Here is a 14362-nt window from a genome sequence, read left to right as displayed (position 1 = left end):
GTAGAGACCAAAGGAATTTCTATTTCCTATAGGGTGGTGGGACATATGGAAAGGCTACGAAAATGAACACAAGTGCTGCAATGAATATGAAGGAGTAGGCAATAAAGTGAATAAGAACCAGTTGTAGTTCACTGATCCCTGCTGTATCTCCCTCTTCCTCAGGTGAGGGCGAGTGTGGAGTCTGCGGACCGTAAACGTGCAGTAAGCTCGGTGTGCAGTTATATCGTGTATCAGTGCAGCCGGCCGGCCCCCCTCCACTCCCGAGACCTGCACTCTATGATCGTGGCGGCCTTCCAGTGCCTGTGTGTGTGGCTGACAGAGCACCCCGACATGCTCAATGAAAAGGTAGGGGAACAACAACACCACCTGCTTTCTACCTACAGAACTGCCTGCTAGTCTTACTGTTCTGTCCATCTAAGCATGTGGTGGTGAATCTTAACTTCCATTTATGTCGATTTTTCACTTAGTCTCTCATTGATTTCAATGTATGACGGTGGAAATTAGACTTAAAGGGAAGTTAAGATTCACCCCTCGGACTACGCTGCTGCTACTAAATACTATGGATGCAAATATCGACCTTTGAGGTGTGGGTCAAATCTTCCCTTTGAATCATTCATCATTCAAATGGTCATATATCCTCCATTGACATAATGTCATGATTTACTATTTTATCGTCATTATTCTCTGCCTTATGAGCTGAGCTCTCTAAAGACTAAACTCACCTCCCGACTTTTGTGCCATGCAATTACATAGTGTTTTGTTGCAGGACTGTTTGATAGAGGTGCTGGAGATCGTGGAGCTGGGAATATCGGGCAGCAAGTCTAAGACCAGTGACCAGGAAGTGCGGTACAAAGGGGACAAGGAGCACAATCCGGCCTCCATGAGGGTGAAGGATGCTGCCGAGGCCACCCTGTCATGGTGAGTGCCACCTGACAGGAGTAATGGGAATATACAGTTACGTTTCTTAGGGAAATATTAATTGTCTTTTGCTCTCTCTTAAAGGGGCAATCTGTGGTTGGTATATCCAATTTTGTTTTTACTTTTAATGATTTAAAGCCATTGATTCTTGAAGAATATAACTTATCCATGGAACGCAGGACGCTTTCATTGGCACACATTCAACAAGTTTGATATTCGTAATAATCCATCATGATTTATGTATTGTAATAACAGGCCCACAATGTGGTTACTAAAGTGCAAATGTGGATATATTTAGCTGATTTCATTGCATAACATTTAGAAGTTGTCCTTTAAGCTAGTATATTGCCCTATAAATTCTACAATATGGAGAACGTGGACAGAATCACTGAACCCAGATATTAAAACGTAATTCACATTTTCATTTATACCCATTGAATTTAGCAGGGGATTGAACTTAGTAACACAGTTTATCATAAGACATGAACAGAATGCATCAGTGATTCGTATTTCCTGCAAATATCTGAAGAGACAATGAGAATTCCTTGTCTGTGTATGTGCGGATCTACCACTGTGTAGTCATTAGCGATGATGCTAATGAAAAGTCTTCTGGTAGATGGAAAGGTTTTCTCAAAATACAGAAATCAACCCCGTATTCTGTATTTTGAAAGTTGCATATCAATCCAGTGGGTATTTGTTTTGCAAACTCTACCCTCACATGTATGCAAAACACTGCTAAAAAACACTCTTGTTGGTGCACACTGGAATTAAAAGGTTACTACACCCAAGAATGATAGTATTTTCATTTTATTTCTCCCAGACCTCAAAAGTGGGCTCAAGCATTGTTTTGAAAAACAACTAGTTACAATTCTCTATAAAACACTTTTTTGAGAGAGAGAGAGCGGAAAACGGCAATTGGGAAAAATGTGATGGATTTTATAGGGCCCTACTAGTAGTGATGTGCATCTTCTCCTTTCAAGAAGATTCGATACACATCTAGATACATGGGCTCCGATACAGAAACGATAAGTTTTAGTTTGAAATAATTTGATTTGATTAGAGAAAGAATCGATGTGATGCAAAACCTTCTTCTTTTTTTTTTCTCTTCTTTTTTACCCAGCAGCGTTGCAGTTCTTGATACAGACCGATGAGCCTGGCACCTACTGCCATACCCCATTTTAAGGGCACTTGAATATTTTGTCTTGCCCATTCACCCTCTGAATGGCACACATACACAATCCTTGTCTCAAGGCTTAAAAATAATTATTTAACCTGTCTCCTCCCCTTCATCTACACTGATTTTGAAATAGATTTAACAAGTGACATCAGTAAGGGATCATTGCTTTCACCTGGATTCACCTGCTCAGTCTGTCATGGAAAGAGCAGGTGTTATTAATGTTTTATATACTCAGTGTACACTGATTGTTTAAAGAGAAACTACTGAAACTATTGCTGATGGGTGAACCTGATCAAAATGAAATGAAGCGTGAAATGAAGTGTGTATAGCCAGGTGAGAGTTGTCTCTTGTAGCTTACTTTTATTCTGGTAAAACACTGTTTTGAACAGCGCATAGATAATAACCTAGCAAATTTCATAGGTTGTCACTCAACTAATAAAGCCTAATATCATGCAAGCCATTTTCTCATTTTGTCCATCATAGTTGAAGTGTACCTATGATGAAAATTACAGGCCTCTCTCATCTTTTTAAGTGGGAGAACTTGCACAATTGGTGGCTGACTAAATACTTTTTTGCCCCACTGTACATGTAGTTCGACAGGACGTATCAGTTGTCACAAAATAAGGTACTTTCAGAAGGTCGAATGTAATATGAACAAAACCTTTTAGTGAACCGGTGATTCATAATGTTTGAATTGATTTTCGGGCCGATGCATGATACATTCGGTTCGGGATCTGCGGACCGATGCACTTGTATTTAAAACATTTGTAGGCTATGTGCTGAAAGGACTGTCCATATTAGGACTATAAGAAAGGGAGTCTACAGAAATGTGTTTTAAAGTTCAGATTGGTGGTCAGCTAGAGCATTCCATAGGCAAGGGAACAGAAGGCTCAGTCCCCCATAGTACGAAGATGTGTCTTGGGGACACTACATCTTTACAGCATGCATAGCCCAAAACATCTTTTAAACTATAATTTTGATCTCATTGTTCACCACTCCTTGCATCCATAGCTCTATGAATTTGAGGTTACACTTCTCCAGCCCCATTGTTGCTGATTGCCCCGTAGCCCTTTACACTTGTTCCCGTATATGGGTTGAAAATAGCAGATTTGGACACTGATAAGCGCCTAAATTGGAACGCAGTGGCTGCACAGTAACATGCTATGACGTCAGAGCTCGCTGTCTCTGCTTCACTGTGCTGTATAGGTTTTGACTGACAGCCGTTCGGGAACTTGAGCACCGCGCGGGACAAGAAGTTGCCCCCATCCCTCCTGCTAATTGTTCAACTTCTTAAATTGTTTTTGATGGAAATGCTGTAAATTAAGAGGACTATGTATTTTGAAAGTGCACTTTTGATGTGCACTTCACATTTCCTTATCATAAAACACATGTAATATATAGTGTTCAGTTTATTAGGTACACCTACCAGTTAATGAAAATGGTTTGCTGCTACAGGCAGTGAGTTACAGAGCTTGAGAGGATCTGCAGATGAAGAATGGGAGAAACTCCCCATATACAGGTGTGCCAAGCTTGTAGGGTCAAACCCAAGAAGACTCGAGGCTGTAATCACTGGTGCTTCAACGAGGTGCTTCAACGAGTACTGAGTAAAGTGTCTGAACTTATGTAAATGTGATATGTTTCTTTATACACTGCTCAAAAAAATAAAGGGAACACTAAAATAATACATCCTAGATCTGAATGAATGAAATATTCTTATTAAATACTTTTTTCTTTACATAGTTGAATGTGCTGACAACAAAATCACACAACAATTATCAATGGAAATCCAATTTATCAACCCATGGAGGTCTGGATTTGGAGTCACACTCAAAATTAAAGTGGAAAACCACACTACAGACTGATCCAACTTTGATGTAATGTCCTTAAAACAAGTCAAAATTAGGCTCAGTAGTGTGTGTGGCTTCCACGTGCCTATATGACCTCCCTACAACGCCTGGGCATGCCCCTGATGAGGTGGTGGATGGTCTCCTGAGGGATCTCCTCCCAGACCTGGACTAAAGCATCTGCCATCTCCTGGACAGTCTGTGGTGCAACGTTGGTGGATGGAGCGAGACATGATGTCCCAGATGTGCTCAATTGGATTCAGGTCTGGGGAACGGGCGGGCCAGTCCATAGCATCAATGCCTTCCTCTTGCAGGAACTGCTGACACTCTCCAGCCACATGAGGTCTAGCATTGTCTTGCATTAGGAGGAACCCAGGGCCAACCGCACCAGCATATGGTCTCACAAGGGGTCTGAGGATCTCATCTCGGTACCTAATGGCAGTCAGGCTACCTCTGGTAGAGCACATGGAGGGCTGTGCGGCCCCCCAAAGAAATGACTGACCCACCGCCAAACCGGTCATGCTGGAGGATGTTGCAGGCAGCAGAACGTTCTCCACGGCGTCTCCAGACTCTGTCACATGTGCTCAGTGTGAACCTGCTTTCATCTGTGAAGAGCACAGGGCTGCAGTGGCGAATTTGCCAATCTTGGTGTTCTCTGGCAAATGCCAAACGTCCTGCACGGTGTTGGGCTGTAAGCACAACCCCCACCTGTGGACGTCGGGCCCTCATACCACCCTCATGGAGTCTGTTTCTGACCGTTTGAGCAGACACATGCACATTTGTGGTCTGCTGGAGGTCATTTTGCAGGGCTCTGGCAGTGCTCCTCCTTGCACAAAGGCGGATGTAGCGGTCCTGCTGCTGGGTTGTTGCCCTCCTACGGCCTCCTCCACGTCTCCTGATGTACTGGCCTGTCTCCTGGTAGCGCCTCCATGCTCTGGACACTACGCTGACAGACACAGCAAACCTTCTTGCCACAGCTCGCATTGATGTGCCATCCTGGATGAGCTGCACTACCTGAGCCACTTGTGTGAGTTGTAGACTCATGCTACCACTAGAGTGAAAGCACCGCCAGCATTCAAAAGTGACCAGAACATCAGCCAGGAAGCATAGGAACTGAGAAGTGGTCTGTGGTCACCACCTGCAGAACCACTCCTTTATTAGGGGTGTCTTGCTAATTGCCTATAATTTCCACCTGCTGTCTATTCCATTTGCACAACAGCATGTGAAATTTATTGTCAATCAGTGTTGCTTCCTAAGTGGACAGTTTGATTTCACAGAAGTGTGATTGACTTGGAGTTACATTGTGTTGTTTATGTGTTCCCTTTATTTTTTGAGCAGTGTATTTTGGGTTATGTTTGGGTAAGACAGTTGAACTAAGCTCATTTTGACAGTCGTCATAAGTTGTATTTTTCCAAGAATCTATGGCTATATATTATTAATTTAAAAGTTAAAAAAATGTATGTACCAAATGCAGACTGTAGCTTTAAGTTCTTTTCAACCATTTTACCTGCCAGTATTTATGGCATTTTCTATTTTTTATTTGACCAAACCTGTATTCTTATCCGCTTAGTTCAGGGTTGCTATTTTTATTCATACTCATACAATTCTGCTTTTGGAATGTTTTATAGCGGCGATTCCTGCCTCGTATATATTTTGAATGCACAGCATCTCTGTCCCTGTCAGCATAATGCAGGTCCTGGGGGCGTTCCCGTCGCCCAGTGGCCCCGCCTCCCCCTGCAGCCTGCTGAACGAGGACACCCTGATCAAGTACTCCAGGCTGACCTCTACCAGCCGCAAGAACTTCCGCTACTTTGTCCTAGACAACTCTGTCATCCTGGCCATGCTGGAGCAGCCGCTGGGCAATGAACAGAGTCAGTTATGTTATCCCAAATCCACTTCAACAAATATTTTTGACATATTATTGGCAATCCTTCACGTTATCCCAGAACCATTTTGACAGTCGTCATCCGCATGTTATCAGTCATCAACCACATATTTTCAGTCATCATCCTCACGTTATCATCCTCATGTTATCATCCTCATGTTTATTAACATTTTAAACGTTTAAAAGTGGTTTTGCACTATAAAACGAAAATTGGAGTTTCTCATTGGACATGTCCAATGTCTTCTGTTTTGTGCCTGATGTACACAACCCTGTTGACCTGGTTGGTGTGTGTGTGTGTGTGTGTGTGTGTGTGTGTGTGTGAGCAGATCCCTGTCCATCCGTGACCATGTTGATAAGGGGGATGTCTGGGAGACACGCCTGGACCATGCAGCTCTTCCACCAACCCAGGGGGGCCCGTGCCAGCCAGAAGGTAACACGCACACTTTAGTAAACCCTTTAGATTTGTTATGTTGATATGTTTCCGTACATTTATATTACTCGCCAGTCACAAGGTAACACACACCGTAGTTAACCCTTTATATGAATTATGTTAGTATGTTTTAGCACATTTCTATTAGTGTCAAGGTTCACATTGATGTCTAATTAACTAGCAACTCCATTGTTAGGAACCAGGTTTTCACATTGCTGTAATGAACAAATGATCTCTAATCTCATTCAATGTTAACTATGATTGCTGGTTCCAGATCTATTTGGGGAAAAATGTCTGCATCAGGGAATTGATATTCATCAGATGCTTATCGTAGACCTTTAACAATGCTAAATGATCACATGTCAGTCCATGTTTCTTGCTGAGTTTTCCCAGTTCCTTTCCCAGGGTCTGTATCTCATCAGAAGTATCCCCCCCCCCCTTCTCTGTCTCTCTCGCTCCTCTCTGTAGCAGGTGTTTATCCCAGAGAGTCGGCCCACTCCCAAAAATGATGTGGGGATCCGGTTGAACGTCAAACACAGACCCTTCCCAGAAGAAGTGGACAAAATTCCATTTGTGAAAGCAGACCTGAGCATTCCGGACCTACACGATATCGTAGATAAGGAGGTAGGCTGGCATTGTTTGTCCATCCTTATTAGAATAATGTCTCCATTGCCCTAATGAGAATTCTATTGTAGCGTGGAGGTGGTGTTTGCATCAGCCATTTCCTGTATTTACAAAGTGACCCAAAATAGGAGTGCTTATCTAGAATCAAGGTCCCCCCCTGTTATTTATTATTTAGTAAAAACTGATCTAAGATCAGCACTGCTTTGGCCCCATATGAGTGATGGAACACCTGAATCCACTTTGCACAACTAGGACAACTAGCTCATTTAATGTTCAACAAAATGTAGGCTATCATTCTCTGTGAACTTGTCCACTTCAATGAACAAGTGTCTGCCTGAAAGAAATAAAAAAATATATTCTCAACTGACAAGCCAAACACTTCATGACACATAGCTACTACACTGATGTACAGTGATCCGGACACGAGTTGTCCTCACACACAAAACGTAACATGATTCACTAACATCACCTACCACCAAACCTTTTGCTCTTTATCAGAGCCAGCTGATATTGGTTACTCCTCAGTATTTTCCAGTTTGACTATGACCGTGGGAGCGAAAAGGTGTTGGGATTGGGTGCGCACTGTATTGATTTTGTGAGTTTATTGGGTGTTTTAAGAAGGTTTGTCTGCGTTGATGGTTCATTCATGTCAGGTGAGTGGTTGTGGGTGTTTGATGTTTTGTGAGGTGCTTTGAGGAGGGGATTGTCTGTGTATGGGTGCATTTCGGTGGATGTATGCAATGACACGGCACTCTTTTTTTGGGGGTATCTACAATAATGACTACTATTTGTCATTACTACTATAAGATGAAGATCAGAATGAGCAATAGCCATCGGATCCTCTCCCATTGACCTTTGGCACAGATCTAGGACCAGCCACTTCTAATCATAACCATTTTTAGAGGGTGAAAAATGTCAAACTGACCTTGGATAAGTGTCAAGGGGCGATACCATCATCCATTCCTCACTCTCAGCTGGAGATGCAGCACGACAAGCTGCGAGGTGTGATGGCCAAGCAGATCGAGTACGAGACGATGCTGGAGCACGGCAGCGAGGAGCGCTGGAGCAGCAAGAGCTTCCCAGACGTGCTGACGGACTGCAAGCCCCCGACTCCCTCGCAGGAGTTCCAGACGGCCCGCCTCTTCCTGTCGCACTTTGGCTTCCTGTCACTGGAGGCACTCAAGGTACTGGGGAAAGAGATGGGAGGAGGGGGAGAGGAGAGGTTTGAAAACAGCCTATGTCGCATCGATATGAGTCAAACAGTTATTCTAGTGGCAAAATTGACTACAATGTGTAAATATGATCATTCTGGTCATAGTCAGTCTCATCTAAAACTGATTTTGGAAAGTCCATGCTCCACAACAGGTAAACGAAGGTTGGGTTTTGATTTGATGATGTCCATCTGCCCACTAGCATGGGGTGAACAGCTGCGGTGATTGCTCTCTATCCAATAGCATAGACAGTGTGACAGACCTGCTTAGGAGCGCCAACTGTTTACATAATACAACACGTCGCGCAATACTGCACCAAACACCTTAGTTAGATGAACATTTGCGTAACTGAAACATCCTCGATAAAAACGTCTAAATTAATTACAGATTATCACCAAACAGGTGGAGGGCTAGCCAAAAATGGTACACATATCTGGTGGCAGCAATGTTACAGCAGCAATATTAAGCAGCCAAGAAAAGCCTATTGTATAGCTTGATGAACCAGCCAATGACATTTAACTTGATGTTTCCTGCCTTCCAGGAGCCCGGCAACAGTCGCCTACCTCCCCACCTGATTGCACTGGACTCTGGGTTGCCGGGCTTCTTTGACGACATGAGCTACCTGGACCTGCTGCCCTGCCGGCCCTGCGACACAGTCTTCCTCTTCTACATGAAGGCCGGCCAGAAGAGCAGCCAGGAGGTGAGAGGTCAAAGAGGAGGGTGTCAACAGGGTTGTGTTCAGTAGGAACGAACAGAAGGAAAAAGATCAAACTGGTTTTCCATTGTTAAAACTTTTTAACTTTTTGCTACCGTGTGCCCTAATGAACACGGCCCAAGAGTTACGGACCAGTGCAAAAGTCTCGATTTTAACTATTTTCATGCCCTGATATTAGTCTACTTTCTCTGAAAATCCTTCTAGACGGTCACGCTAAACTATTCTAAAATGGTTGGAGAAAAAAACAGTTGCCAGAGTCTGGTCTTTTGGTGGATCTGCAGACTCCCTCTCTCATTTCGAACCTATTTGTTAATAAAACTAGCAAAATACAACTGCAATTGTGACCAAAAACTTTTACAATCTAAAACCATTTACAGACAATGAAATATTTAATGTTCACGTCTCTGTTAATGGACTGTCTGTCCCTGTGTCCCATGCATAGAATTAGAGGACTCATCTTTGTACCTGCCCCATTATGGCTTCTGTGAGAGCGCCATTGAGTCTTATCTCCATTTTAAAGTAGTACATTTTCTTATTCTTTTTTTGTTTGAAAAAAGTTGTAAAGCTAATATTTGTGCTAATAGTCCTGAACAAAAATCTTGTAATTCATTCATTATGGCCACTAGATGGCGGTGATATAGTTTCAAGCCATTTGTGACTCACGACCTGGATTCTGTCTTTTGTAGCAAAATTAGAGTTTCTGTTTTTTAATTTGGATAAAAGCCGAGACTCAGAACTACAAAATGGTATATAATACACTGTTTTTTAGGAACAATGGGAAAGTGATTCTGCTTTGAAAGTTTCTAAACTTGTAAACTCACTTTGAGAAAATTGTATTTTAGTGTTTTGGTGAGAGAGCTCTTCTTTGTCTTCACCCATTCAGTATCGTTCACACCCTCTAAAGCTTTTGCCCCACCCATCTCGCTTTGTTCTCGAAGCGCTCAGAGCGCACACTTGAAGCTCTGGCCGATGATTTGTTTACCTCTGGATAACATGAAAACAGCCTAACCAGCTCTGTTGGCAACAATTTCATTATGCTTTTTTGCCGACTTTACTGACAACGGCTGTATTCAACGGGTGTTGTACACTTTAGCTTAAGACATGTAGCTAGCTAGCTACCTAGGTAAAAGATTAACCAAGCTAGGTAAACAACTTGTAAGATCACACACATTACATCATGTTAGCTAACGAGCCAGCCAGCTAACGCTAGCTAACAGTACACGTTAGCTCAAGACATGTAGCTAGGTAAACAATGAACCTAGCTAGGTAAACAACGTGTAATATCACACATCACGAGCCGGCAAGCTAACGTTAGCTAGTTAAACAACAATGAATAATAACAACATAAGCATATTAAACAAAATACTTTGTAAAAATTAGAAACGTGTAATATCTGAAAATGTAGCTAGCTAGACTATCTTACATCATCACGCATGATGGTCATGAATCCATGCCAAAAATGCCCTTTGTTTGAAGACGTAATCCAGAAACCGGTGTTTTCTTTAGCTATCATACTCTAATTCCAAAACTCGATCCTCCAGAAAGTGTAGAGCAACACTTATGCAGCTACATTTACAAAAAAAAAAATCCACATTTGACAGGATTACCAACACAAACTGAGCTCAAATAGACTCCTCTCTCGGCATGTCCAGCCCACTCATTATCTCAGCCAATCATGGCTAATGGGAAGGTTGGTGACTTTTTCTGTGGTTTACCAGCAAGGCTCGTAATTTAACAATTGTTTTCATATTTACAGATATTTACAGCATACAATTTTGTTTTTGAGGGACATGAAAGTTCACATGTTTAAGAGGCATTTCTGCAACAAAAAAAACGCATTTTGATTTAAAAAAAATTAAACGTTCAAATGGCGCTCATGTGAAGTCGTGACTTGCGACCTACGCCTAGTTTCCTGAAACGGGTCACATTTACAAACCATAGCAACCAATTTGTATAAGACAATGCTCTAATCATTGGCTGATCACTCCCAAACCATAGGAAAAATCTGCCCTGTTGATGCTCTCAATGGCAATGTCCATGCAAAAATGGGTTATATCCATGATGAGGCCTCTAACTAACTCTATGGTCCAATGCCAGATCCTGAGAAATGTGGAGTCGAGCGCCAACGTGCAGCATCACTTTCTGGAGTTCCTGATGTCGCTAGGCTGGCCCGTGGAGGTGGGGCAGCACCCGGGCTGGACAGGCAGCGTCTACACTAGCTGGTCCATCAACAACCACAACAACAATGGAGACAGCATCCAACCAGGTGAGGGAGGGAGGGAGCGTTATCATGCCAACCTGAGAATATACAGTACCAGTCAAAGGTTTGGACACTTACTCATTCAAGGGTTTTTCTTTATATTTACTATTTTCAAAAAGATATATATATAATAGTGAGACATCAAAACTATGAAATAACACATACATGTAGTAACTGAAAAAGTGTTAAACAAATCAAAATCAAACTCGTCAATGTGCATCATGCTAGTTTTCACTCAAATGGCAAGGGACTGAAGCTCCTTGCCTGGAACTCGAGTTGTTACGGGGCAAGCTTGCAGTACTCAAAATGGCGCTGCACATCTTCCAGTAAACAGTCACTTGCAAACTATGGATTTTGTTGCTAATTGAAGTAAGGCAGTAATGCCACCCCTATTCTGACGCATTTCCTGCCTTAGAGCATAAATACTTGTTTAGGTTCCACCTCCAGGCTCCTTATAGAGTACCGGTCAAATGTTTGGACACTTTTTTCCCTACATTGTTGAATAATATTGAAGACATCAAAACTATGAAATAACACATATGGAATCCATGTAATAACCAAAAAAGTGGTAAACAAATCAAAATTCTATTTTATATTTGAGATTCTTCAAAGTCGCCACCCTTTGCCTTGATGACAGCTTTGCACACTCTTGGCATTCTCTCAACCAGCTTCTTGACATTCTTGATGGAATCAAGATGGGCACAACCAGATGTTATGGCCGCAACCAGTTTGCCTAACTAGCGCAAGTATGGCGCCCTGCTGCTCAAGCTGAGCAGCACCCTCTCTGCCGTGTCGCGCAGCAAACAATATTTATTTTTCGCACACGTGCATTTCGACTGTCGGGATATCCGGAAAAATGTAATGATATTATTTGAATAGTGAAAATATTTAAAATGCCCAAACCTAGTAGTAAGGGAGTTCCTTTCTGTCCCCACAGATGATACTATCACCCTGGGAGACACGGGCGGGGGCGTGTTCAATGGAGAGAAGCGGGTGCTGTACTACGCCGACGCCCTGACCGAGATCGCCTTTGTCGTTCCCTCGCTCACAGACTCCTCCGGTGGGCCTCATCCCTTTCTCCCATCTTCCTCTATTACTTTCCCTCCTGTACTCCTCATCCATCATCACATCTTATTTTCTCTCCTCCACTCTTCATCTGGATTTTGTTGTTTGGGGGGGAGATCAGCTATGAAACTAGCAGACAGATTAGTCTATAAAATAACATTACTTGCATCATTTCTTATCCCTTTTTTCTTTTTCTTTTTTACCCCTACCACCCCATCCCCTGGTTGGAGGACCTGGTGGAAAACATTCCAATTCAATATATGTACACATGTAGCCTTTTATTTCTACTGGACTCCCAAGTGCATCGCCAAATCAACCAATTCCTCTAATCTTAATTCCGTCCCTCAGATGTCCACAGACTAACCCATCTTTCCCAGTATTGCCATTTCACTATTTCCTTTTGCAATACATCCTTCTATATTACTGTGGTGTCTTACGAGGGTCTTGAACCTCTCCATTTGTACTATTTCTATTGAGTTTGCCCTAAAAAGAAATACTTTACCGATGAATATAATCATATTTCACATTGATTGATTGTGGTTTTTCAGATCTCCTAACAGTACTGTTTGTAGGTCCATCTGAACACAGACATTATGACTCAACAACCACTCTGGACCTGACTCCAAAAGTGAGCTACTGAAGGACAGTACCAAAAGAGATGATCTATTGATTCTGTTTCTTCATTGCAGAGTCTGCACAGGGCTGACTGTTTAATCCCCCATGTTTTGAGTGTTCTTTTTGTGGGGAGAGTTTCACATAAATTGAAATTAATTTGATTTTCTCTAATTTGATCAACAAATGTTATTTTAGAGCTTTATAATTGTATTAGTAAGTCATTGAGCAGGGGTGTATTCATTAGGCACTAAACAGAAGAAAATGGACTCATCTTTTTTTCTGTTGTAAAACATTTAGCCACATTATGCTGTGACTGATGAAGTTGCGTGGGTTCATCTATGTGTGTGTGTCTCAAATGTCACCCTATTCCCTATATAGTGCACTACTTTTGACCAAAACCCTGGTTAAAATTAGTGCAGTAATGTTATATAGGGGCCCTGGTCAAAAGTAGTGCACTATCTAGGGAATAGGGTGCCGTTTGGGGTGCAAACTTCTCACTTGTCTTTATTTTGTTCCTATAGCTGAGTCATCGGAAAGCAGTTTCCCCACAGTGGACTCTGACTCTCAGATGGAACTGCTACCCAACCTGCTGAAACAGTCCAACCTCACACTGGAGCTCTTCCCCAACCACTCTGACAACGTGGCCCCTGCACAGAGGGTAAGACGCACTACAAACCATTATAAGGGACACTTACTTGTTTATTTTTTTTACATTATTATCATGATCTCCAACCATACCAGTGTCTACATGCAGTGTATTCGGAGCCCTTGACTTTTTACACATTTTGTTACGTTAGCCTTATTCTTAAATGGAATAAATGCATTTTTCCCTCATCAATCTACACACAATACCCCATAATTAAAAAGCAAAAACTGTTGATTTTTTCCCTTATTTACATAAGTATTCAGAACCTTTGCTATGAGACTCAAAATTGAGCTGAGGTGCATCTTGTTTCCATTGATCATCCTTGAGATGTTTCTACAACTTGATTGGCATCCACCTGTGGTAAATTCAATTGGTTGGACATGATTTGGAATGGCAAACACCTGTCTATATAAGTCCCACAGTTGAATATGCATGTCAGAGCAAAAACCAAGCCATGACTTCGAAGGAATGGTCCGTAGAGCTCCGAGACAGAATTGTGTAGAGGCACAGATCTGGGGAAGGGTACCAAACAATTTCTACAGCATTGAAGGTCACTAAGAACACAATGGTCTCCATCATTCTTAAATGGAAGAAGTTTAAAACCACTAAGACTCTTCCTAGAGAAGGGCCTTGGTCAGGGTGGTGCCCAAGAACCCGATGGTCACTCTGAAAGTGCTCCAGAGTTCCTCTGTGGAGATGGGAGAATCTTCCAGAAGGGCAACAAACTCTGCAGCACTCTACCAATCAGGCTTTTATGGTAGAGTGGCTAGACGGAAGCCACTCCTCAGTCAAAGGCAAATGCCAGCCCGCTTGGAGTTTGCCAAAAGGCACCTAAAGGACTCAGACCATGAGAAACAAGATTATCTGGTTTGATGAAACCAAGATTGAACTATTTGGCCTGAATGCCAAGCCTCACGTCTGGAGGAAACCTAGCACAAGCTCTACAATGAAGCATGGTGGTGGCAGCATCGT

At 42.5% G+C, this 14362-nt stretch overlaps 1 protein-coding gene across 7 annotated transcripts in view; it reads left to right on the top strand.

Moving 5' to 3' along the window:
• LOC139370652 (ral GTPase-activating protein subunit beta-like) overlaps positions 1-14362 on the top strand; it is a 74950-nt gene that overhangs the window by 48914 nt on the left and 11674 nt on the right. For 4 of the 7 annotated variants that reach the window (XR_011627156.1, XR_011627157.1, XM_071110253.1 and 1 more), the window contains exons 17-26: positions 163-345; positions 767-918; positions 5623-5810; positions 6151-6254; positions 6723-6878; positions 7853-8062; positions 8631-8789; positions 10902-11070; positions 12002-12124; positions 13266-13402. Coding sequence is in view for 4 of the 7 variants with exons in the window: in XM_071110253.1 (XP_070966354.1) it covers positions 163-345; positions 767-918; positions 5623-5810; positions 6151-6254; positions 6723-6878; positions 7853-8062; positions 8631-8789; positions 10902-11070; positions 12002-12124; positions 13266-13402 (1581 nt within the window). In the remaining 3 variants the exon portion in view is untranslated. The remainder of the gene's footprint in view (positions 1-162; positions 346-766; positions 919-5622; positions 5811-6150; positions 6255-6722; positions 6879-7852; positions 8063-8630; positions 8790-10901; positions 11071-12001; positions 12125-13265; positions 13403-14362) is intronic. The other 3 variants (XR_011627158.1, XM_071110252.1, XM_071110255.1) reach the window with 1 other exon arrangement.

Source organism: Oncorhynchus clarkii, chromosome 17 (assembly GCF_045791955.1).
Source record: "Oncorhynchus clarkii lewisi isolate Uvic-CL-2024 chromosome 17, UVic_Ocla_1.0, whole genome shotgun sequence".
Taxonomy (NCBI): domain Eukaryota; kingdom Metazoa; phylum Chordata; class Actinopteri; order Salmoniformes; family Salmonidae; genus Oncorhynchus; species Oncorhynchus clarkii.
The sequence above is the reverse complement of the archived record's forward strand: the minus strand, read 5'-3'. Positions and strand labels throughout refer to the sequence as shown.